This window comes from Somniosus microcephalus, unplaced genomic scaffold, assembly GCF_052327205.1.
Source record: "Somniosus microcephalus isolate GS21.2 unplaced genomic scaffold, FLI_Smic_1.0 unresolved_chr1, whole genome shotgun sequence".
In the NCBI taxonomy this organism is placed as follows: Eukaryota; Metazoa; Chordata; class Chondrichthyes; order Squaliformes; family Somniosidae; genus Somniosus; species Somniosus microcephalus.
Window position 1 is genome coordinate 107,457,099 of NW_028225179.1, and position 23,091 is coordinate 107,480,189.

Consider the following 23,091-nt stretch of genomic DNA (forward strand, 5'->3'; position numbering starts at 1 on the left):
TGGGGGGGGAGGAAGGGGGGGTGGTGGTGGGTTGGGGGGGGAGGAAGGGGGGGTGGTGGTGGGTTGGGGGGGGGGGAGGAAGAGGGGGTGGTTGGGGGGGGGGGGAGGCTCCTCCGAAGCAAAAAGGTTGCGAACCCCTGGAGTAAAGAGTGAGGAGGATAGCAACAGACTTCAGGAGGACAGAGACAGGCTGGTGAAATGGGCAGACACATGGCAGATGAAATTTAATGCAGAGAAGGGTAAAATGATACATTTTGGTAGGAAGAATGAGGAGTGGCAATATGAACTAAATGGTACAATTCTAAAGCGGGTGCAGGAACAGAAAGACCTAGGGATGTACGTACCCAAATCTTTGAAGGTAGAAGGACATGTTAATAAGGTCTCTTTTTTAAAAAAAAAAGCATACTTGCCTTTATAAATAGAGGCATTGAGTACAAAAGCAAGGAAGTTAAGTTAAACCTTTATAAAACACTGATTAGGTCCCAGCTGAGGTATTGTGTCCAATTCTGGGCACCGCACTTTAGGAAGGATGTCAAGGCCTTGTAGCGGGTGCGGAGGAGATTTACCAGAATGGTTCCGGGGATGAGGGACTTCAATTATGTGAAGAGACCGGAGAAGCTGGGATTGTTCCCCATGGAGCAGAGACGTTTAAGGGGAGATTTAATGGAGATACTCAAAATTATGAAGGATTTTGATAGTTCTTTTTATTCATTCATGGGATGTGGACATCGCTGGTAAGGCCAGCATTTATTGCCCATCCCTTGAGAAGGTGGTGGTGAGCTGCCGGCTTGACAACTGAGTGGCAATTAAGAGTCAACCACATTGCTGTGGGTCTGGAGTCACATATAGGCCAGACCGGGTAAGGGTGGCAGATTTCCGTTCCTAAAGGACATCAGTGAACTAGATGAGTTTTTCGACAATCTGCCAGTTACATGGATCATTAGTCCAGGCCTTTGGATCACTAGTCCAGGAACATAACCACTATGCTATTGTTCCCTCGAGTAAATAAGTAGAAACTGTTTCTACTGGCAGAAAGATTGGTAACCAAAGGACAGATTTAAGATCATTTTCAAAACAACCAGAGGGGAGATGAGGACAATTTTTTTCACGCATCAAGCTCTTATGATCTGGAATGCGCTGCCTGAAAGGGTGATGGAAGCAGATTCAATAGTAACTTTCAAAAGGATAAATACTTAAAAAGCGATGCTAACTAAATCTCCCTACCAGTCATCTGGTTCAGATCATAGATTCAACTGTTCATCTTAAGTGTCAGCCGTGGCTCAGTGGGTAGCACACTTGCCTCAGAGTCGTGGGGTCGAGTCCCACTCCAGAGACTTTGAGCACAAGATCCAGGCCGACACTCCCAGAGGGAGCGCTGCACTGGATGACGAGGCTCCGTCTGCTCGCTCAGGTGGATGTAAAAGATCCCACAGCACTATTTCAAAGTGGAGTTGGGGAGTTCTTCCCGGTGTCCTGGGGCCAATATTTATCCCTCAACCAACATCCTTACAGATTATCAGGGTCATTATCACATTGCTGCTTGTGGCAGCTTGCTGTGTGCAAATTGGCTGCTGCATCTCTTCCATCACAACAGTGACACCACTCCAAAAGTACTTCATTGGTTGTAAAGAGCTTTGGGACATCCCAAGGTCATGAAAAGCACTGTAGAAATACAAATTATTCCTTCCTTTCTTTATATTTAAAAGAAAAAGAAGCCCATTCTTTACTTTTTCCTTTTTATAGAAAAATTCTGAGGTGCTGTTAACTCACGTTAAGGAGGAGTTTGCTCAAATGCACGGTTTTCTGCAGGAGAGGGAGGAAAGTTTGACTCGGGAGTTGGCTGAGCACGAGAACTCCATTTTGAACCAGATCCGAGAGAACCTGCAGAAAGTCCAGGAAGGTCTGATCTCCCTGGAAACTCAGCTGACAAAGCTGAACATACATCAGACTCAGCACAACGACATTGAGTTCCTGCAGGTAAAGACGGGGAGAGTTCTAAAGGGTTACGCTCTAGAATGGGCAGGGGTGATCAGCAAGCACTGGCTCAACAACACCTTGCATTTATACAGCGCCTTTAATGTAGTAAAACATCCCAAGGCGCTTCACAGGAGCGATTATCGAACAGAATTTGACACCGAGCCACATCAGGAGATATTGGGACTGGCGACCAAGAGCTTGGTCAAGGAGGTAGGTTTTAAGCAGCGTCTTAAAGGAGAGGGGTTTAGGGAGAGAATTCTAGAACTTGGCACGGCCGCCAAGGGTGGAGCAAATAAAATCAGGGATGCACAAGAGGCCAGAATTGGAGGAACGCAGAGATCTCGGGGGCTTGTAGGGATGGAGGAGGTTACTAAGATGGGGCGGGGCAAGGCCATGGAAGGATTTGAAAGTTACTATTGAATCTGCTTCCACCACCCTTTCAGGCAATGCCTTCCAGATCATTAAAAACTCGCTGTGTTTAAATAGAAATTCTCCTCATCTCTCCTTGTGGTTCTTTTGCCAATGACCTTCAATCTGTGCCCTCTGGTTACTGAGCCTCCTGCCCGTGGAAACAGTTTCTCCCTATTTACTCTATCAAAACCATTCAGCTGACCTTCATGAGTCCATTGCATATTTCACCACACAATACTTCAACTTGTTTTGTCCATGTATAGAGTTGTCCAGGTATGAGTTGGCCAGTTTGGATGAAACATTAACAATGTCAAAGTAACATCTCTCTCTCTCTTTTGTGATTTCAGGAAGTAAGCAGTCTATGGTAGGTATCCAATCTCTGTCGACCCTCTTACTGATCTGGTAGCGGTTCTTGTTCCTGTTGCGCTCCAACTTTACCAACACTGACCATGTCCACAGGCCTGAGGAGATCCAGATGCCCAATGAAGTGTTGATTGACCTGCCTCTGGGAGTATTCAAGGGACCTCTGCAGTACAAAGTGTGGAAAAAAATGAAGGACTTCATCAGCCCAGGTAGATGGACCATTTTCTTTGATTTACTTGGGGGTAAAAATTGAATAGCACCCCGAAAAAGTTAGCGCCCCCGCGGCGGATTTTCCCAGGTAGTGCCCGAGAGGGAGGAGGGGCACTACTGGAAGCCCCTCCCCCCCCCGTATCCCTCTTGGGGTGCTGAGAGCCAATATCGTGGCGCTACGTGCCACAGCACAATGTGCTGCGGTACATAGAATCATAGAGTTATACAGCACAGAAAGAGTCCCTTCGGCTCATCGTGTCTGCGCCGGCCATCAAGCCCTGTCTATTCTAATGCCATTTTCCAGCACTTGGTCCGTAGCCTTGTATGCTATGGCGTTTCAAGTGCTCATCTAAATGCTTCTTGAATGTTGTGAGGGTTCCTGCCTCTACCACCCTTTCAGGCAGTGAGTTCCAGATTCCAACCACCCTCTGGGTGAAAAAGTTCTTCCTCAAATCCACTCTAAACCTCCTGCCCCTTACATTGAAACTATGCCCCCTGGTTATTGACCCGTCTACGAAAAGTTCCTTTCTATCCACCCTATCTATGCCCCTCATAATTTTGTACACCTCAATCAGGTCCCCCCTCAGCCTTCTCTGCTCCAAGGAAAGCAACCCCAGCCTGTCCAGTCTCTCTTCATAGCTGAAGTGCTCCAGCCCAGGTAACATCCTGGGGAATCTCCTCTGCACCCTCACCAATGCAATCACATCCTTCCTATAGTGTGGCGACCAGAACTGCACACAGTACTCCAGCTGTGGCCTAATTAGCGTTTTGTACAGCTCCATCATAACCTCCCTGCTCTTGCCTTCATTAGCCGAGGCATAGAATATAAGTATCCCATATGCCTTTTTAACCACCTTATCTACCTGTCCTGTTGCCTTCAGGGATCTATACATGCACACCAAGGTCCCTCTGATCCTCTGTCCTTCCTAGGATCCTTCATTGTGTATTCCCTTGCCTTGTTAGTCTTCCCAAAATGCATCACCTCACACTTTTCAGGGTTAAATTCCATTTGCCACTCTTCTGCCCATCTAACCAACCCATCTATATCATCCTGTAGCCTGAGGCTTCCCTCCTTGCTATTTACCACCCCACCAATTTGAGTGTCATCTGCGAACTTACTGATCATACCTCCTACATTCATATCTAAATCATTAATGTACACTACAAACAGCAAAGGACACAACACCGATCCCTGCGGTACACCACTGGACACAGGCTTCCAGTCACAAAAACAACCTTCGACCATCACCCTCTGCCTCCAAGCCAATTTTGGATCCAATATGCCAAGTTGCCCTGGATCCCATGGGCTGTTACCTTCTTGACCCGTCTCCCATTAAAGGGGAGGGGACTGGCACAGCGCGTCCCGGCACCCAGCTGGGCCACCAGGGATCGGGAGAGCCGCCAAATGAGCCTGGCACTCGAGGAGTGCCAGACTCACGGAGAGCAGCTGGCACCCCGATGGGGGGCTTCACGGGGGCCGGAGACAGCAACAGGGGGCCCCTCTCCTTTCACTAGCGCTGCCCCGGCCGCAGTTAGGCTCCCCCTGACCCCGGCGGACATGGCGTCCGGCGGTAAGTAGGGGGGGCGTCACCCAATCTTACAGCCGGGGCGCCAGCGGGGCGCTGCACATGGTGATGATGTCATTGCCACCGCCGCTAACGCCTCCTGCGAAATTCACCCAGGTGCTAGTTGATTTGTGCCCTCTTAGGGTGCTAATGGGAGGCGCAAATCACCCGAATTTAGCCCCCTAGGAGCTTTAATTCAGAGCTGGACTAAACAACCCCAAGTACCTGCAGCTGATGAAAAGCCTTCCTGCAGTCGCACATGCTGCGCAATTTTGCCTTGTTCTCACTCTTAGGACTGTAAACAATACAACTCTTCATCTCCCTCTTGCTCCCACAGGCGAATGTCGGTGCCCCTTATCACACTTTATTTGACATGTCTTCCTACTATTAAAGCTTGGCGTTATCCTTGATGTTTTGCTGTCTCTTTACACAGCCATAATTTGTTCCAAGTTGTAAGGTGAGAGATGGTGCAGGAGAATGGAAGAATTTCCCACTTCAGGCACCAGTGCCTGGGTCGGGTACAAAGTAAAGGTTCCTGCTATATCATCCCATCAAACACTCCCAGGACAGGTACAGCACGGGTTAGATACAGAGTAAAGCTCCCTCTACACTGTCCCATCAAACACTCCCAGGGCAGGAACAGCACAGGTTAGATACAGAGTAAAGCTCCCTCTACACTGTCCCATCAAACACTCCCAGGTCAGGTACAGCACGGGTTAGATACAGAGTAAAGCTCCCTCTACACTGTCCCATCAAACACTCCCAGGGCAGGTACAGTATGGGTTAGATACAGAGTAAATATCATAGAATCGTAGAATAGTACACCACAGAAGGAGGCCATTCTGCCCATCGAGTCTGCGCTGACTCTTTCGAAGACCAATCCAGTTAGTCCCACTCCCCCGCTCTTTCCCCACATCCCTGCAATTTTTTCTCCTTCAAGTATTTATCCAATTCCCTTTTGAAGGCTACCATTGAATCTGTATCCACCACCCCAACAGGCAGTGCATTCCAAATCCTAACCATTCATTGCATAAAAAAGTTTTTCCTCATGTCACCTCTGGTTCTTTTGTCAATCACCTTAAATCTGTGCCCTCTGATTATCGACCCTTCAGCCATTGGAAACCATTTCTCCTTATTTACTTGACCTAAATCCTCCATGATTTTAAACACCTCTATCAAATCTCCTCTAACCTTCTCTGCTCCAAGGAGAACAACCCCAACTTCTCCAGTCTATCAACGTAACTGTATTCCCTCACCCCTGGAACCAGTCTAGTAAATCTTTTCTGTACCCTCTCCAAAGCCTTCACATCCTTCCTAAAGTGTGGTGCCCAGAATTGGGCATAGTTCTGCAGCTGGGGCCGAACGAGTGTTTTATAAAGTTTTAGCATAACTTCCTGGCTTTTGTACTCTGCTTCTATTTATAAAGCCCAGGATCACATGCTGCTTTAACCTGTCCTGCCACCTTCAAAGATTTGTGCACCAGCACCCCCAGGTCTCTGTTCTTTCATCCCCTTTAAAATTGTACCATTTAGTGTATTGTGTCTCCTCATTCTTCCTACCAAAATGTATCACCGCGGACTTCTCTGCGTTGAATTTCATCTGCCATGTGTCCGCCCATTCCACCAGCCTGTCTGTCTGTCTTTAAGTCTATTACTATCTTTCTCATTCTTTACTACACTTCCAAATTTCGTGTCATCTGCAAATTTCGAAATTGTGCCCCGCACCCCCAAGTCCAAGTCATTAATGTATATCAAAAACAGCAGTAGTCAATGTTCCCGCTAATTTTATTGGGGTCGCGTGGCCCCTTTAACAGGCCGCACGGAAGCTCCAGAGCGTGCGTGGCCACGCAGCTTGAAGGGAACATTTAAGTACTGAACATCGGGGAACGCCACCGTATACCCCTCTCCAGTCTGAAAAACAGCCATTCACCACTACTGTTTTCTATCCCTTAGCCAATTTTGTATTCATGCAGCTACTGCCCCTTTTATCCCATGGGCTTCAATTTTGCTGGCCAGCCTAGTATGTATTTGGATTTCCAGAAGGTATTCGATAAGGTGCCACATTAAAGGTTACTGCATAAGATAAGAGCTCACGGAATTGGGGGTAATATATTAGCATGGATAGGGGATTGGCTAACTAATAGAAAACATAGAGTCGGGATAAATGGGTCATTTTCCGGTTGGCAATCAGTACCTAGTGGGGTGCCACTAGGATCAGTGCTGGGGCCTCAACTATTTACAATCTATATTAATGACTTGGATGAAGGGACCGAGTGTACTGTAGCCAAATTTGCTGACGATACAAAGATAGATGGGAAAGCAAGTCGTGAGGAGGACACAGAGTCTGCAAAGGGATATCGATAGGTTAAGTAAGTGGGCAAAAATTTGGCAGATTGAGTATAATGTGGGAAAATGTGAGGTTATCCACTTTGGTAGGAAGAATGAAAAAGCAAATTATTTAAATGGAGAGAGACTACAGAATGCTGCGGTACCGAGGGATCTGGGGTATCCTCGTACATGAAACACAGAAAGTTAGCATGCTGTTACAGCAAGCAATTAGGAAGGCTAATGGAATGTTGGCCTTTATTGCAAGGGGGCTGGAGTATAAAAGTAGGGAAGTTTTGATGCAACTTTACAGGGCTTTGGTGAGACCACACCTGGAGTACTGCTCACAGTTTTGATCTCCATATTTAAGGAAGGATATACTTGCATTGGAGACAGTTCAGAGAAGGTTCACGAGGTTGATTCCTGGGATGAAGGGGTTGATGTATGAGGAAAGGTTGAGCAGGTTGGGCCTATACTCATTGGAGTTTAGAATAATGAGAGGTGATCTTATTGAAACATATACGATTCTGAGGGGGATTGACAGGGTAGATGCTGAGAGGATGTTTCCCCTAGTGGGGGTATCTAGAACTAGGGGCATAGTTTCAGAATAAGGGGTCACCCATTTAAGACAGAGATGAGGAGGAATTTCTTCTCAGAGGGTGGTGAATCTCTGGAATTCTCTACCCCAGAGAGCTGTGGAGGCGGAGTCAGTGAATATATTCACGGCGGAGATTGACAGACATTTGAACTACAGGGGAGTCGAGGGGTATGGGGAGAGTGGGAAAGTGGTGCTGAGCCCAAGATTGGATCAGCCACGATCTTATTGAATGGTGGAGCAGCCTTGAGGGGCCGATTGGTCGACTCCTGCTCCTATTTCTTATGTTCTTATGTGATACTTTATCAAACACCTTTTGAAGGTCCATATACATAACATCAACTGCACTGCCCTCATCCACCCTCTCTCTTACCTCATCAAAAAACTCAATCAAGTTAGTCAAACACGATTTGCTCTTAACAGATCCATGTTGTCTCTCTATTAGTCCATGCTTGTCCAAGTGGCTGTTAATTTTCTCCGGGATTATTATATCTAAATGCTTCCCCACCACCAAGGTTAACCTGACTGGCCTGTAATTGCCAGGTTTATCCTGCTCTCCTTTTTTGAACGAGTAATCCTCCAGTCCTCTGGCACCACCCCTGTATCTAAGGAGGATTGGAAGATTGTGGCCAGCACCTCCATAATTTCTACCCTTACTTCCCTCAGCAACCTCGGATGCATCCCATCCGGACCAGGTGACTTACCTATATAAGTACTGCCAGTCTTTATAATACCACTTTATCTATCTTTAATTCCTCCAGTATCCCTCCTCGTTTACCATAGCTTTGGCCAAGTCCTCTTCCTTAGTAAACACCGATGCAAAGTACTCATTTAGTATCTCAGCCATGCCTTCTGCCTCCTCCAATGGTTTCCATTCTCTGGTTTAAAAAAAAAAAGTTTCTCGTGAATTCCCTATTGGATTTCCTGAGATCAAATCAAATTTCTCAATTACAATTCACATATTTCATTGGTCTCACTGAACTGTGACTGGATCAAAACCACATTGAAACGGGCACAGGGAGCTTATCTGTTCAGGCAGGTCCCTTTCCCTGGAGGTCAGTAGTGATTGAGTTGGGTTTCTACAACTCTCCAGCAGCTTTTCATGGGTCATGACCAGCCCTAAAATAAAGAACTTGCATTTATACAGCTCTTTTCGTGGCCTCGGGACATCCCAAAGCGCTTTACAACCGATTTTGAAACACAGTCGCTGTTCTAATGTAGGAAACACGACAGCAAACAGTAATGTGATAAAAACAGAAAATGCTGGAAATACTCAGCAGGTCAGGCAGCATCTGTGGAGAGAGAAACAGAGTTAACGTTTCAGGTCGGTGACCCTTCGTCCGAACTGGAAAAAGTTGGAGATGTAACAGGTTTTTAAACAAGTGCAGGCGCAGGGAGAGGGGGGAGGGGTGGAAAGAATAAAAGGGAAGGTCTGTGATAGGATGGAAGGCCGGAGAGATTAAGAGACAAAAGGGATGATGGTGCGAGGCAAAAGGAGATGGAAAGGAATGTGATAATGACCAGTTAATCTGTTTTTAGTGATGGTTGAGGGATAAATATTGACCCAGGACACCAGGGAGAACTCCCCCTGCTCCTCTTCAAAATAGTTCCATGGGGTCTTTTACATCCACCTGAGGGCAGACGGAGCCTCCGTTTAACTTGCAGAATGGGCAAGTAAATTGCAAATGATTTTCAGTACAGAGAAGTGTGAGGTACATTTTGGTAGAAGGAATAAGGAGGCCACATAGTCCTTGTAAAATCAGAATCTGAATGGGGGAGAGGAGCAGAGGAATCAGGGAGAACAGATCATTAAAAGTAGCAACACAGGTTAACGAGGCCATAAAAATGCAAATAAAGCACTGGGGTTCATTTCTAGAGGGATGGACTTGAAAAGCAGAGAAGTTATATTAAATTTATATAGAACCTTGGTTAGACCACACTTGGAGCACTGTGCACAGTTCTGGTCTCCATATACCTTGGTTAGACCACACTTGGAGTACTGTGCACAGTTCTGGTCTCCATATACCTTGGTTAGACCACACTTGGAGCACTGTGCACAGTTCTGGTCTCTCTATACCTTGGTTAGACCACACTTGGAGCACTGTGCACAGTTCTGGTCTCCATATTACAAAAGTGATGGAGGCACTGGAGGAGTTGCAAAAAAGATTTACTTGGAATGATACCAGAACTGAGAGGTTATACCTATTGGGCAAGAATGAACAGCCTGGGGCTCTTTCCTCTAGAAAAGAGAAGACTGAGGGGTGACCTGAGGGATTTTAAGATTATGACGGGTTCAATAAGGTAAATGTAGAGATTACACAGGATATACGGCACAGAAACAGGCCATTCAGCCCAACCAGTCTATGCTGGATGATGATGTTTCCACTTGTGGATGAGTCCAAAATGAGAGGCCATAAATATAAGAGTCACTAATAAATCCAACAGGGAATTCAGGAGAAACTTCTTTACTCGGGCGAGAATGTGGAACTCGCTACCACAGGGAGTGGATGAGGTGAATAACATAGATGCATTTAAGGGGAAGCCAGATAAACACAAGGGAGAAAGGAACAGAAAGGTGTGAGATGAAGAGGGTTAGGAAGAGGCTCATGTGGAGCATAAATGCCAGCACAGACCAGTTAAGCCGGATGGTCTGATTGTGCTGTGAATTCTATGTCTCATCCAAAAGACGGGATCTCTGACAGTGCAGCACTCCCTCAGTACTGCACTGGAGTTTCAGCCTAGATTATGTGCTCACGTCTCGAACGGGACTTGACCCGGCAATCTTCCGACTCGGGCAATCGTGCTACCAACTGAGCCATGGCTGACGCCAGATTAACTTATATATAAATGGGGTGGAACATTGGAGAACATGTGTGATCCTTCTCTTTATTAAGAGGAACAGAGTACAAAAGCAAGGAAGTTATGCTGAACATTTTATAAAACACTGGTTAGGCCTCAGCCGGAGTATTGTCTAATTCTGGGCACCACACTTTAGGAAGGATGTCAAGGCCTTGGAGGGGGTGCGGAGGAGATTTACTGGAATGGTACCAGGGATGAGGGACTTCAGTTATGTGGAGAGACTGGAGAAGCTGGGGTTGTTCTCCTTAGAGCAGAGAAGGTTGAGAAGTTTTGATAGAGGTGTTCAAAATCATGAATGGTTTTGATAGAGTAGACAGAGAGAAACTGTTTCTAGTGGCAGAAGGGTCGGTAACCAGAGGACACAGATTTAAGGTGATTGGCAAAAGAACCAGAGGCGACATAAGGAAACATTTTTTGTGAGCTGGAATGCGCTGCCTGAAAGGGCAGTGGAAGCAGATTCAATAGTAACTTTCAAAAGGGAATTCGATAAATTCTTCAAGGAAAAAAATGCAGGGCTGTGGGGAAAGAGTAGGGGACTAATTGGATTGCTCTACCAAAGAACCAATGCAGGCTTGATGGGCTGAATGGCCTCCTTCTGTGCTGTAAGATGCTACGAACAGGTTGCTGATCAGTGTTATACAGTCAGAGTCATAATGACACAGAAGGAGGCCATTCGGCCCATCGAGTCCGTGCCGGCTCACTGCGGAGCAATCCAGTCAGTCCCATTCCCCCGCTCTATCCCCGTAGCCCTGCAAGTTTATTTCCCTCAAGTGCCTATCCAGTCTCCCCTTGAAAACATTGAGTGTCTCCGCTTCCACCACTTCCGTCGGCAGCGAGTTCCAGGTCATCACCACTGGCTGCGTAAAAAAAGTTTTTCCTCACATCCCCCCTGTATCTCTTGCCCAAAACCTTAAATCTGTGTCCCCTAGTCCTTGTACCATCAATTAGTGGGAACAGCCTTTCCCCGTCTAGTCTATCCAAACCCGTCATAATCTTGTACACCTCTATCAAATCACCCCTCAACCTTCGTTTCTCTAATGAAAACAAATCCAGCTTCGCCAACCTGTCCGTGTAACTAAGATCCCCCATCCCCGGAACCATTCTGTTTAACCTTAATTTATTTTCCTCTTTCTAGTCCCTGCCTCTCTGACCTTCGATCCGAGCTCAGCACACCAAAAGCTCCTGGTCTCTGAGGACCTGACCCACGTGAGACTGACCGACACCATTCAGCAGCAGCTTCACACTGTGGAGAGGTTCAACCCCTGCGTCAACATCCTGGCAGCTCAGGGCTTCACGTCCGGGCGACACTACTGGGAGGTCGAGGTGGGGAGCAAGACGGCCTGGGACTTGGGGGTGGCCAAGGAGTCCATCCAAAAGAAAGGCCGGATCACCCTGTCTCCTGTGGACGGCTACTGGGCTCTCTGGCTGCGGAACGGAGACGAGTACAAAGCTCTCGACTGGCCCGCTGTCCCCCTCCCCCTGAGGGTGAAACCCAAGAAAGTGGGAGTCTACCTGGACTTCGAGGGAGGACAAGTGTCCTTCTACAACGCCGACAACCTGTCCCATCTCTACACCTTCAAGGATACGTTCACTGAGAGAGTCCTACCCTACTTCAGTCCGTATTTAAACAGCTGCACTGGCAATGCCGAGGGCCTCACCCTGTGCACACTGAAGCTGTAACCTTTTCCCCTCCCTTGTGAGCCTGCTGTCTTTCTTACTGTCTGAATTGCAACTGATTACCTGTACTAGATTTTGTCATTGTCTCTATTAAATATGTTATGGCTTGTATACTTCCTATCTACTACATGATCAAGCTATTGTAGGCTGGAGGGGCTCAGTGATTGGTGCTTTTTAAGGTTGGGGAGAAGACAGTTTGGCCTTTCATTGTTGCACATGTTGATAATGCAGCACGAGTGGTACCTGCCACTGGTCAACACTGTCTGGTTCTGGTCACTGAGACACAAGGGGTTTGGTGGGGTGAGGGGGCACGAGGAGGTTGGTGGCTGGGGTGAGGGGGGCGCGAGGTCGGCGGATGGGGTGAGGTGGTCAGCGGGGTTTGGTGGGGTGAGGGGGCGTGAGGAGGTCGACGGCTGGGGTGAGGGGGGGGCGAGGATGTCGGCGGGGGTCTAGGTTGTCGGTGGGGGCGAGGAGGGTGAGGTAGTCAGGAGGGACAGCTGGGGTGACGCGAGGTCGTCGGCGGGTGGAGCGAGGGGGCGCGAGGAGGTCGGGGGGGTGGGTGAGTTGGTTGGGGTGAGGTGTACGAGCCAGTTTACACATTTGTGGGTATTGGTCCAGGCTGGAATCAGTCGTGTTGTCCACCATAGTTCAATAACCTCCTCGTTGAGGAGGAAACACGGCCATCTGTGTGCAATACTCCAGGGTTACCAGCCAACTTCGGAACCAAACCCCCAGCAACAGTCAGCACTTTGAGGGGAAAGGGGGGGGAAAAATTAACAAAAGGAGCGAAACAAACTTATATTAGCCAACTGTGGTAGCAGTTTATTTGCAAGAAATGATCAGGTACAAACCAATATGGAGCAGCACGGACCAGACAACAGGGCCTGAGCTGTACACACATTCAACTAATGGGCCACATTTAGCCGGCGAATCACAACCACCGTCTCAACAGAGCGGCTCATGCCCTTTAAACTGATTATTTTCTAGAACTGGGTAAGGAGCTTTTACTGAGAACCTTTGGAGCAATTAAATAAACTTGGGCTGTGTTCAGTCAAACATAAGAGATCGGGTGGGGGGGGGCTCTGATAAAGGTTTTCCAAATGGTGAAAGGGCTCGAGTGTGAATTGGGGCAAGAGTATTTCCACTGTTTGGTAACTTCATAAGTGGGGGCCCAAACCATTAGTATTGAGTCTCAAAGGAAGAGGGGGGGGAGCCTGATGAGATTCTTGCACACAAATGGTTTAGGATATTCTGTTACCGCAAACGACTATCGATTCGATCACTCTTGTTAAGTGAGGATTAGATGAATACTTGAAAAGGAAATACTGAGGGTATTGGGGAATGGAATTAGAGAGCGAGCACTGATGGGAGGAACAAGCACAGGCCCAATGGGGTGAATGGCCCCTTCTCCCAATCATAGACTATTCCCTCAGGTTAAATGGGTGGAGTCCATGATGAGGTCTTTTCTCCTGTCCCATCCTTCCTTATATTCAGGAATAGGGTTGTAGAAAGTAGATACAGACCCTTAAATTTAATATTTCTTGAAATGCTTTGCCAGGTGAAAAGGTTTAACAAAGTGAAGTAAAGTTAGTGAATGTAACGAGCAGTCTTTCACTGATGAGGCAGGAATCATGGTTGTGGCTGCAGCGGGTAGTGATAGTCAACAGAGAGAAACAAACCTCCTGAGAATGCAGACATGATGGCTCTTTCTGAGGGGAGAAGTCAAACCTTTGAAGTTTTGAAATGCAGAATACGACGACGTAACTCATGAACCTAACCTAGTGGTTTTCTGCCACTTTTGTAAACTTTAGGAGTGAATGAACAATTTTGGGCTGTGGAAAGGACAACTAATGGATAGACACACAAGATAAGTTAATGTAAATGTTTGCCAGCTCAGACCAACATTAAAGGAACATTTCACTATCTCTGAATGAATGATTTACTGCAAAAGGCAAGGAAAGCTGTATAAAACATAGTGGCTAAAGAGTAACAGCGCTGCAGTCAGAGGAAGGTGTCTTGGCCTTTCATCTCACCCACGAGGGTCAGGAGGGGCCTGGCCGGTCATCTCGCCCACGAGGATCAGGCTGCAGTCAGAGGAAGGTGTCCTGGCCGGTCCTCTCGCCCACGAGGATCAGGCTGCAGTCAGAGGAAGGTGTCCTGGCCAGTCTTCTCACCCACGAGGATCAGGCTGCAGTCAGGAGGGGCCTTGGCCAGTCCTCTTGCCCACGAGGATCAGGCTGCAGTCAGGAGGGGCCTTGCTGGTCATCTCACCCACGAGGATCAGGCTGCAGTCAGAGGAAGGTGTCCTGGCCGGTCCTCTCGCCCACAAGGATCAGGCTGCGGTCAGCAGAAGGTGTCTTGGCCGGTCATCTCACCCATGAGGATCAGGCTGCGGTCAGGAGGGGCATAGCCAGTCATCTCGCCCACGAGGATCAGGCTGCAGTCAGAGGAAGGTGGCTGGGCCAGTCCTCTCGCCCACGAGGATCAGGCTGCAGTCAGAGGAAGGTGGCTGGGCCAGTCCTCTCGCCCACGAGGATCAGGCTGCGGTCAGAAGGTGTCTTGGCCGGTCATCTCACCCACGAGGATCAGGCTGCAGTCAGAGGAAGGTGGCTGGGCCAGTCCTCTCGCCCACGAGGATCAGGCTGCGGTCAGAAGGTGTCTTGGCCGGTCATCTCGCCCACGAGGATCAGGCTGCGATCAGGAGGGGCCTTGGCCGGTCATCTCGCCCACGAGGATCAGGCTGCAGTCGGAGGAAGGAGGGGCCTGGCCGGTCATCTCGCCCACCAGGATCAGGCTGCAGTCAGAGGAAGGTGTCTTGGCCGGTCATCTCGCCCACGAGGATCAGGCTGCAGTCGGAGGAAGGAGGGGCCTGGCCGGTCATCTCACCCACGAGGATCAGGCTGCAGTCGGAGGAAGGAGGCGCCTGGCCAGTGTTTTTGCTTACGAGGACCTACAATCAACACTGGACCGATCATCGGCGGGTGCTTGTGTGTCTGATTTCCTGTAATATTATTAGTGAACTGCTCGAATAGTGGTTGGGGTTTTGAATCTGTCTTAGGAACAATAAAAGGTTAAAGACAGAACCCGTGTGTCTGGGGTAATTTCTCATAAGTCTCATGTCCGAACTTCTATAACCTCTTGGACGGGGCGAGGGGTAATTCCGCACATCACAGGGTGGGGGAGGGGCTTCTTTTTATTAGGCCTCTGAAGCCCCAAACCTTAACACTTGGTGCCCTCTCACCCCAGTGAACATTTTTCCACGGTGCGCTATCTTCAGCCGCCTTCTGACCGGCTCGGAGTTGCTGTCCTTTCACTTCCTGCCTGTTCCAGCACCACGCGGGTCCAGCTCTGCTCCACTTCCCGGGATCCAGGCTGGGATTTTTGCCCCAACAATCCTAGAGTAGGTCGCAAGCCTGCGCTAGGAAATGCCGTCCTCCCAGCCGACTATTTTACAACAATTAACCGGAAAGCGACGCGGGTGGGGCTCCGGGTACGGCTTCTTGTCATGTGCCGATAGGGGCACTGAAGCGAAAGTTTCAGCACCGAGTGTCTACGTTACAAACTACAGGGAAACAGAAATAGCTGATGCTGCTGGTGTTGTAAAGCAGATTATACAAGTGTGAGGTGATGCATTTTGGGAGGATTAACAAGGCAAGGGAATACACAATGAATGGTAGGATCCTAGGAAGGATAGAGGATCAGAGGGACCTTGGTGTGCATGTACATAGATCCCTAAAGGCAGCAGGACAGGTAGATAAGGTGGTTAAAAAGGCATATGGGATACTTGCCTTCACGGGGATAGGGTGGGATATGTGTTGGTGTAGGGGTTACGGGGATCGGGTGGGATGTGTGTCGGTGCAGGCTCGATGGGCCGAAATGGCCTCTATCTGCACTGTGGGATTTCTGTGATTCGCCGAGGCATAGAATATAAGAGCAGGGAGGTTATGATGGAGCTGTACAAAACGCTAGTTAGGCCACAGCTGGAAAACAGTGTGCAGTTCTGGTCGCCACACTATAGGAAGGATGTGATTGCATTGGAGAGGGTGCAGAGGAGATTCACCAGGATGTTTCCTGGGCTGGAGCGCTTCAGCTATGAGAGACTGGACAGGCTGGGGTTGTTTTCCTGAGAGCAGAGAAGGCTGAGGGGGGACCTGATTGAGGTGTACAAAATTATATGGGGCATAGATAGGGTAGATAGAAAGGAACTTTTCCCCTTAGTAGTGGGGTCAATAACCAGGGGGCACAGTTTCAAGGTAAGGGGCAGGAGGTTTAGAGGGGATTTGAGGAAAAACTTTTTCACCCAGAGGGTGGTTGGAATCTGGAACTCTGCCTGAATGTGTGGTAGAGGCAGGAACCCTCACAACATTCAAGATGCATTTAGATGAGCACTTGAAATGCCATAGCATACAAGGCTACGGACCAAGTGCTGGAAAATGGGATTAGGATAGATAGGGCTTGATGGCCGGCGCGGACACGATGGGCCGAACGGTCTCTTTCTGTGCTGTATAACTATGATTTACAACTTGCCTTTATATAATGCCCGTCACATCATAAAACATCCCAGTTGCTTCACGGGTGCGCAAATGAGACAAAAAATCTGACACCGAGCCACCAAAAGGAGTTATTGGGACAGATGACCAAAAGCTTGGTCCAAGAGGTAGATTTTAGGCAAAGTCTTGAAGGAGGAAGCAAAGAGGTTTGGGGAGGGAATTATTGAGCTTAGGGCCTAGACGGCTGAAGGGACGGCCGCCAGTGGCGGAGCGTAGGTCGTGGAGGATGCACAAGAGACCAGAGTTGGAGGAACGCAGAGATCTCGGAGGAGTTGTGGGTAATGGTCCCGCTAATTTTTATTTTTTGGGGGGGGTGTTTGGCCCCTTTAGTGGGCTGCGCGGCCCATTCAAATTATCGCGCGCAGGTGCAGTTTTTCCCCATTGAAAAGCCAGCGAGCGGCCTGCGCGGGACCTCCAGACCACTGCGCAGACGCGCAATTCAACGGGAACATTGGTTGTAGGCCTGGAGGAGGTTATGGAGATCGGGATAAGAATATAAGAAATAGGAGCAGGAGTCGGCCATTCGACCCTTCGAGTCTGCTCCGCCATTCAGTAAGATCATGGCTGATCTTCTACCTCAACTCCACTATCCCCATATCCCTTGATTCCTTTAATATTAAAAAACCTATCGATCTCAGTCTTGAATATACCCAGTGACTGAGCCTCCACAGCCCTCTGGGGTACAGAATTCCAAAGATTCACCACCCTCTGAGTGAAGAAATTTCTCCTAATCTCCGTCCTAAATGGCCGACCCCTTATTCTGAGACTGTGACCCCTGGTTCTAGACTCCCCAGCCTGGGGAAACATCCTCCCTGCATCTACCCTGTCAAGCACTGTAAGAATTTTGTAAGTTTCAATGAGATCACCTCTCATTCTTCTAAACTCTATAGAATATAGGCCCAGTCTACTAAATCTGTCCTCATAGGACAATCCCCCCATCCCAGAAACCAGTCTGGTGAACCTTCATTGCACTCCCTCTGTGGCAAGTATATCCTTCCTTAGGTAAGGAGACCAAAACTGTACACAGTACTCCAGGTGTGGTCTCACCAAGGCCCTATATAATTGGAGTAAGACATTTTTACTCTTATACGCAAATCCTCTTGAAATAAAGGCCAGCATACCATTTGCTTTCCTAATTGCTTGCTGTACCTCCATGTTAACTTTCAGTGAATCGTGTACAAGGACACCCAGGTCCCTCTGAACACCAACGATGAGATACGTGTGTAGATTGGTTGAGATGCTCCATAAAACCTACTTCATTGACCGAGCTTTCGGTTGCCTGTCCTAATAGCTCCTTATGTGGCTCGGTGTCAAATTTTGTTTGATGACGCCCCTGTGAAATTTTGGGACGTTTTCCTATGTTAAAGGCGCTGTATAAATGCAAGTTGTTGTTGTTGCTAGCACCGCACAAACTTGGGGAGGCGGATTGGGCTGCTTTGCTCTGCACAGATTGGGGGTGGGGATATTGGGCCAGGAACCTCCCTGCTCCGCACCGCTCAGTACCACATTCACCTATTGGAGCGGCTGAGAAACGTATCCCGTCTCGATCCGCTTCCCGCGCTTTTCAATCCGCCACTCTTCCCGCCGCTCGCCCACTCTACGAGTTGGGGTTGCGCAGATGGAGGGGTTCCGTGTTCTTGTGCCAGTCGTGTAGCCCGGGGCAGAAGATGGGGTAGAGTCTCTCGGCGAATTCAGCGGCAAACGTGTACAGGTGCAGCCGGCTGCCTGCGTCAAAGAAGGACACCTGCCCTCGCTCGTAGTCCAGGTACACGCCGACCACCGTCGGGTTCTCGCCCAGCACCAGGGCCCTGGGGGGCGAGTCCACGGCCTGGTACTCTGTCTCGCTGAGGTGGGACAGGCTCCAGTGCCTGAGCCCGGGCACCCCTTTGACCTTGGCCTTCCTGTTGACGGTTTCACCGGCCAGGCCCAGGTCCCAGGTGGCCTTCCGGCCCACCTCCACCTCCCAGTAGTGCTTGCCCGAAGTGAAGCCCTCAGTGGCCAGCACGCAGTGACTGACCAGGAACTGCTTGGGGTTTTCGGGGACCTGTTGATGCGTGTTACTGTCCAACACGCTCGCCGACCCCTCCGACAGGATGAGCCATGGATTCGCCGTGTCCCGATCCAGAGTCAAAGAAACTGAAGCAGAGAGAGGAAAAAAAAATCATTTCACACATCAGAATAATCTCAACACCAAAATGCCCTTTGATTGGCACACTTCATAGCTCAGTAGCTGAACGCACCATCCAATGTGGGGACTAAGCTACCAGGAAGATTCCCAGGATTACATTACATAGGATATACGGCACAGAAACAGGCCATTCGGCCCAACTAGTCCATGCCGGCATTTATGCTCCACTCGAGCCTCCTCCCGTCTTTCCTCATCTAACTCTATCAGCGTAACCCTCTATTCCCTTCTCCCTCATATGCTTGTCCAGCCTCCCCTTAAATGCGTCTATACTATTCACTTCAACCACTCCCTGTGGTAGCGAGTTCCACATTCTTACCATAGAAAAAAAAAACATAGAAAAATAGGAGCAGGAGTAGGCCATTCGGCCCTTCGAGCCTGCTCTGCCATTCAATATGATTATGGCTGATCCTCCATCTCAATACCATATTCCCGCTCTCTCCTCATACTCCTTGATGCTGTTCGTGTCTAGAAATCTATCTATTTCCTTCTTCAATATATTCAGTGACTTGGCCTCCACAGCCTTCTGTGGTAGAGAATTCCACAGGTTCACCACCCTCTGAGTGAAGAAATTTCTCCTCATCTCAGTCCTAAATGTCCTACCCCGTATCCTGAGACTGTGACCCCTCGTTCTAGACCCCCCCCCCCCAGCCAGGGGAAACATCCTCTGGGTAAAGAAGTTTCTTCTGAATTCCCTATTGGATTTCTTGGTGACTATCTTATATTGATGGCCTCTAGTTATGCTCTTCCCCACAAGTGGAAACATTCTCTCTGTATCCACTCTATCAAAACCTCTCATAATTTTAAAGATCTCTATTAGGTCACCCCTCAGCCTTCTTTTTTCAAGAGAAAAGAGACCCAGCCTGTTCATCCTTTCCTGAAATGTATACCCTCTCATTTCTGGTATCATCCTAGTCAATCTCCTCTGCACCCTCTCCAGTGTCTCTATATCCTTTTTATAATATGGCAACCAGAACTGTACGCCGTACTCCAAGTGTGGTCTAACCAAGGTTCGAAACAGGTTTAGCATAACTTCCCTACTTTTCAATTCTATCCCTCTAGAAATAAATCCTAGTGTTTGGTTTGCTTTTTTTATGGCCTTGCTAACCGGTGTCGCAACTTTTAGTGAATTGTGTTCGTCCGGTCTGTGCCAAGTTAGAAGTTTGGCGATTTTCTGCCATCCACATATCGAAGAGATTTATTACAGAATCTTACAGCACAGAAGGAGGCCATTTGGCCCATCGTGCCTGTGCCGGCTCTTTGAAAGAGCGATCCAATTAGTTCCACCCCCCTGCTCTTTTCCCATAGCCCTGCTAATTTTTCCTATTCAGGTATTTATCCAATTCCCTTTTGAATGTTACTATTGAATCTGCTTCCACCGCCCTTTCAGACAGTGCGTTCCAGATCACAACAACTCACTGTGTTAAAAAAAAAACTCCTCATCTCCCCTCTGGTTCTTTTGCCAATCACCTTAAATCTGTGTCCTCTGGTTACCGAGCCTCCTGCCACTGGAAACAGTTACTCCTGATTTACTCCATCAAAACCATTCATGATTTTGAAGACCTCTATTAAATCTCCCCTTACCCTTCTCTGCTCTAAGGAGAACAATCCCTGATTCAAACAATTGAAGGTGCTGATCGATAGTATGGCCTGTAGGCCCCAAATCCCATTCCCAACCCTCCTGCCACACCCTAATACCTCCCCCACACCCAGGTTCTTTATGTGACAGCTCGGACGGCCTGTTCAACTGCAGGGTTCACGGGGCAGCGATCGGGGCAGGAAACCTGTCTGGTTTTCTCCACTGTCGCTAAGGCCAATCTAACAAAAATATGCATTGACTTTTGTTTAAAATTTTTTTTTTTTTTTTAATTGGCATGTGGGCTACAAGGCAGTATTTATTGCCCATCCCCAGCTGCCCTGAGGGAATTAAAGAGTCAACCACATAGAGTGGAACTGGAAGCCAGACAAGTAGGGGTGGGAGGGCCCCTTTCATCCAAGAACCAGTTTTCATATTTTAACATAACCCCAATCGACAAATTACCCAGATTTATTAGGAACGGGAGGGGGCCATTCAGCCCCTACCTTGAGCTTGTTCCACCATTCAATGAGATCATGGTTGACCAGCATCTCAACTCCATTTACCCACCTTTGCTTCATATTCCCTCGATACCCTTAACGAACAAAAATCTATCGATCTCAAGTCTGGAAAAACTCCAAATGACCTGGCATTTTGGGGGAAGCGAGTGCTAGATTTCTACTTACTTTGTGTCAATAATTGCTTCCTGATTTCGCTCCTGAACGGCCTAGCTCTAATTTCAAGATTAATATCCACAGCATAACTGAATCCACCTATTTCCACCTCTGTAACATTGCCCGTCTCCGCCCTTGCCTCAGCTCATCCGCTGCTGAAACCCTCATCCATGCCTTTGTTACCTCTAGACTTGACTATTCCAATGCACTCCTGGCTGGCCTCCCACATTCTACCCTACGTAAACTTGAGGTCATCAAAAACTCGGCTGCCCGTGTCCTAACTCGCCCCAATCCCGTTCGCCCATCACCCCCTGTGCTCACTGACCTACATTGGCTCCAGGTTAAGCAACGCCTCGATTTCAAAATTCTCATCCTTGTTTTCAAATTCCTCCATGGCCTCACCCCCTCTCTATCTCTGTAATCTCCTTCAGCCCCACAACCCCCCGAGATATCGGCGCTCCTCTAATTCTGCCCTCTTGAGCATCCCTGATTATAATCGCTCAGCCTTTGGTGGCCGTGCCGTCTGTTGCCTGGGCCCTAACTCTGGAATTCCCTGCCTAAACCTCTCCGCCTCTCTACCTCTCTTTCCTCCTTTAAGACGCTCCTTAAAACCTACCTCTTTGACCAAGCTCTGCCCTAATTTCTTATGTGGCTCGGTGTCAATATTTTGTCTTAAAATACTCCTGTGAAGCGCCTTGGGACGTTTTACTACATTAAAGGCGCTACATAAATACAAGTTGCTGTTATCATCTCCGATTGTTCTTGATTCACCCACCAGAGGAAATCGTTTCTCGCTATCTACCCTATCGAATCCTTTTAACATTTTAAACACCTTGATCAGATCAGCCCTCAAGTTTCTATACTCACGGGAATACAAGCTAAGTTTATGCAACCGGTTCTCATAATTTTAACACATTCAGCCCCCGGTATCATTCTGGTGAATCTGCGCTGCTGCCTGTCCAAGGCCAAGATGTCCTTCCTGAGGTGCGAGGCCCAAAAGTGGACGCACTGCTCCGGATGGGGTCTAACCAGAGCTTTATCTAAAACGGTAGCATAACTTCCACCTCTTTTGTATTCCAGCCCCCTTGAGATTATGGAACTGAATTGTACAATTTGGGATTTGAACTCACAAGTTCTGGGTTGCTCCCTTCTTAGACAGTCCCCCACCCCGGAGTCGAGGGTGACTTGCTTCCACTCCAATATTGGGGGTTCTAAGGTGACTAATGAGTCCTATGCGGGATCTACAGGCTCTGTCACAGGTGGTGGTTGAAGGGAGGAGTGGGTGGAGCACTTGGTTTGCCATACGCTCCATCCGCTGTTTGTACTTGGCCTCCCCATGCTCCCGACAAAGAAACTCAAAATGTTCTGCGCCTTCTCGAAGGCTTCTGCTCCAATTTGAGTGGGCTTGGGCCAGGGATTCCCAAGAGTCGATGAGGATGTTACATTGTTTTCAAGGAGGCTTTGAGGACGTCCTGGAAAGGTTTTCTCTGCCCTCCTGGAAACCGCTTGCCGTGACGGAGCTCGGAGTAGAGCGCTTGTTTCGGGAGTCTTAATCAGGCATGCGGACAATGTGGCCCATCCATCAGAGCTGATTGAGCATGATCGATGCCTCAATGTTGGGGATGTTGGCTTGAGCAAGAACACTGACATTGGTACGCCTGTCCTGCCAATGGATTTGCAGGATTTTGCAGAGGCAGCATTGGTGGTACCTCTTCAGTGCTTTGAGGTGCCTGCTGTAAATGGTCCATGTCTCTGAAGCATACAGGAGGGCAAGTATCACTGCTGCTCTGGGTTGCTAATCCAGCACCAGAACCACTAGGTTACTTTGTGTATACATACATACATATATAGTTATTGTATAGACATCTTTATAGAGGTTTTTCCCCATATATATCAATAGTACATATATAGTTATTGTGCAGACATCTTTATAGAGGTTTTTCCCATTGATCTTAGATCCTTCCTTGCCTTCCCCACTGCGAGGAATGGCTGAATGGGAATCTGCCCACCCCACCCAACCTCCCAATCATCCATGTGGGATTCTGGACAGTGAATGTTAGGAAGCTCTTCGACTCGAGGGGGCATCGCAAACAAGCTATATCCTGTCCTCACTCGCTGTCCAGAT

General features: G+C 48.5%; 2 protein-coding genes across 3 annotated transcripts in view; one reads left to right on the plus strand and one right to left on the minus strand.

Moving 5' to 3' along the window:
* Positions 1-12,092, plus strand: part of LOC147095696 (nuclear factor 7, ovary-like) — a 35,155-nt gene extending 23,063 nt beyond the window's left edge. The window contains exons 3-6 of one of the 2 annotated variants that reach the window (XM_085974741.1): positions 1,744-1,977; positions 2,736-2,752; positions 2,848-2,960; positions 11,440-12,092. In XM_085974741.1, the coding sequence (XP_085830867.1) occupies positions 1,744-1,977; positions 2,736-2,752; positions 2,848-2,960; positions 11,440-11,984 (909 nt within the window). In that variant the 3' untranslated portion in view covers positions 11,985-12,092. The remainder of the gene's footprint in view (positions 1-1,743; positions 1,978-2,735; positions 2,753-2,847; positions 2,961-11,439) is intronic. The other variant, XM_085974742.1, reaches the window with a different exon arrangement.
* A 685-nt stretch (positions 12,093-12,777) lies between these two features.
* LOC147095697 (butyrophilin subfamily 1 member A1-like) overlaps positions 12,778-23,091 on the minus strand; it is a 50,438-nt gene continuing 40,124 nt past the window's right edge. Inside the window, exon 8 of the mRNA XM_085974743.1 lies at positions 12,778-18,667. Within this exon, the coding sequence (XP_085830869.1) occupies positions 18,129-18,667 (539 nt within the window). The 3' untranslated portion in view covers positions 12,778-18,128. The remainder of the gene's footprint in view (positions 18,668-23,091) is intronic.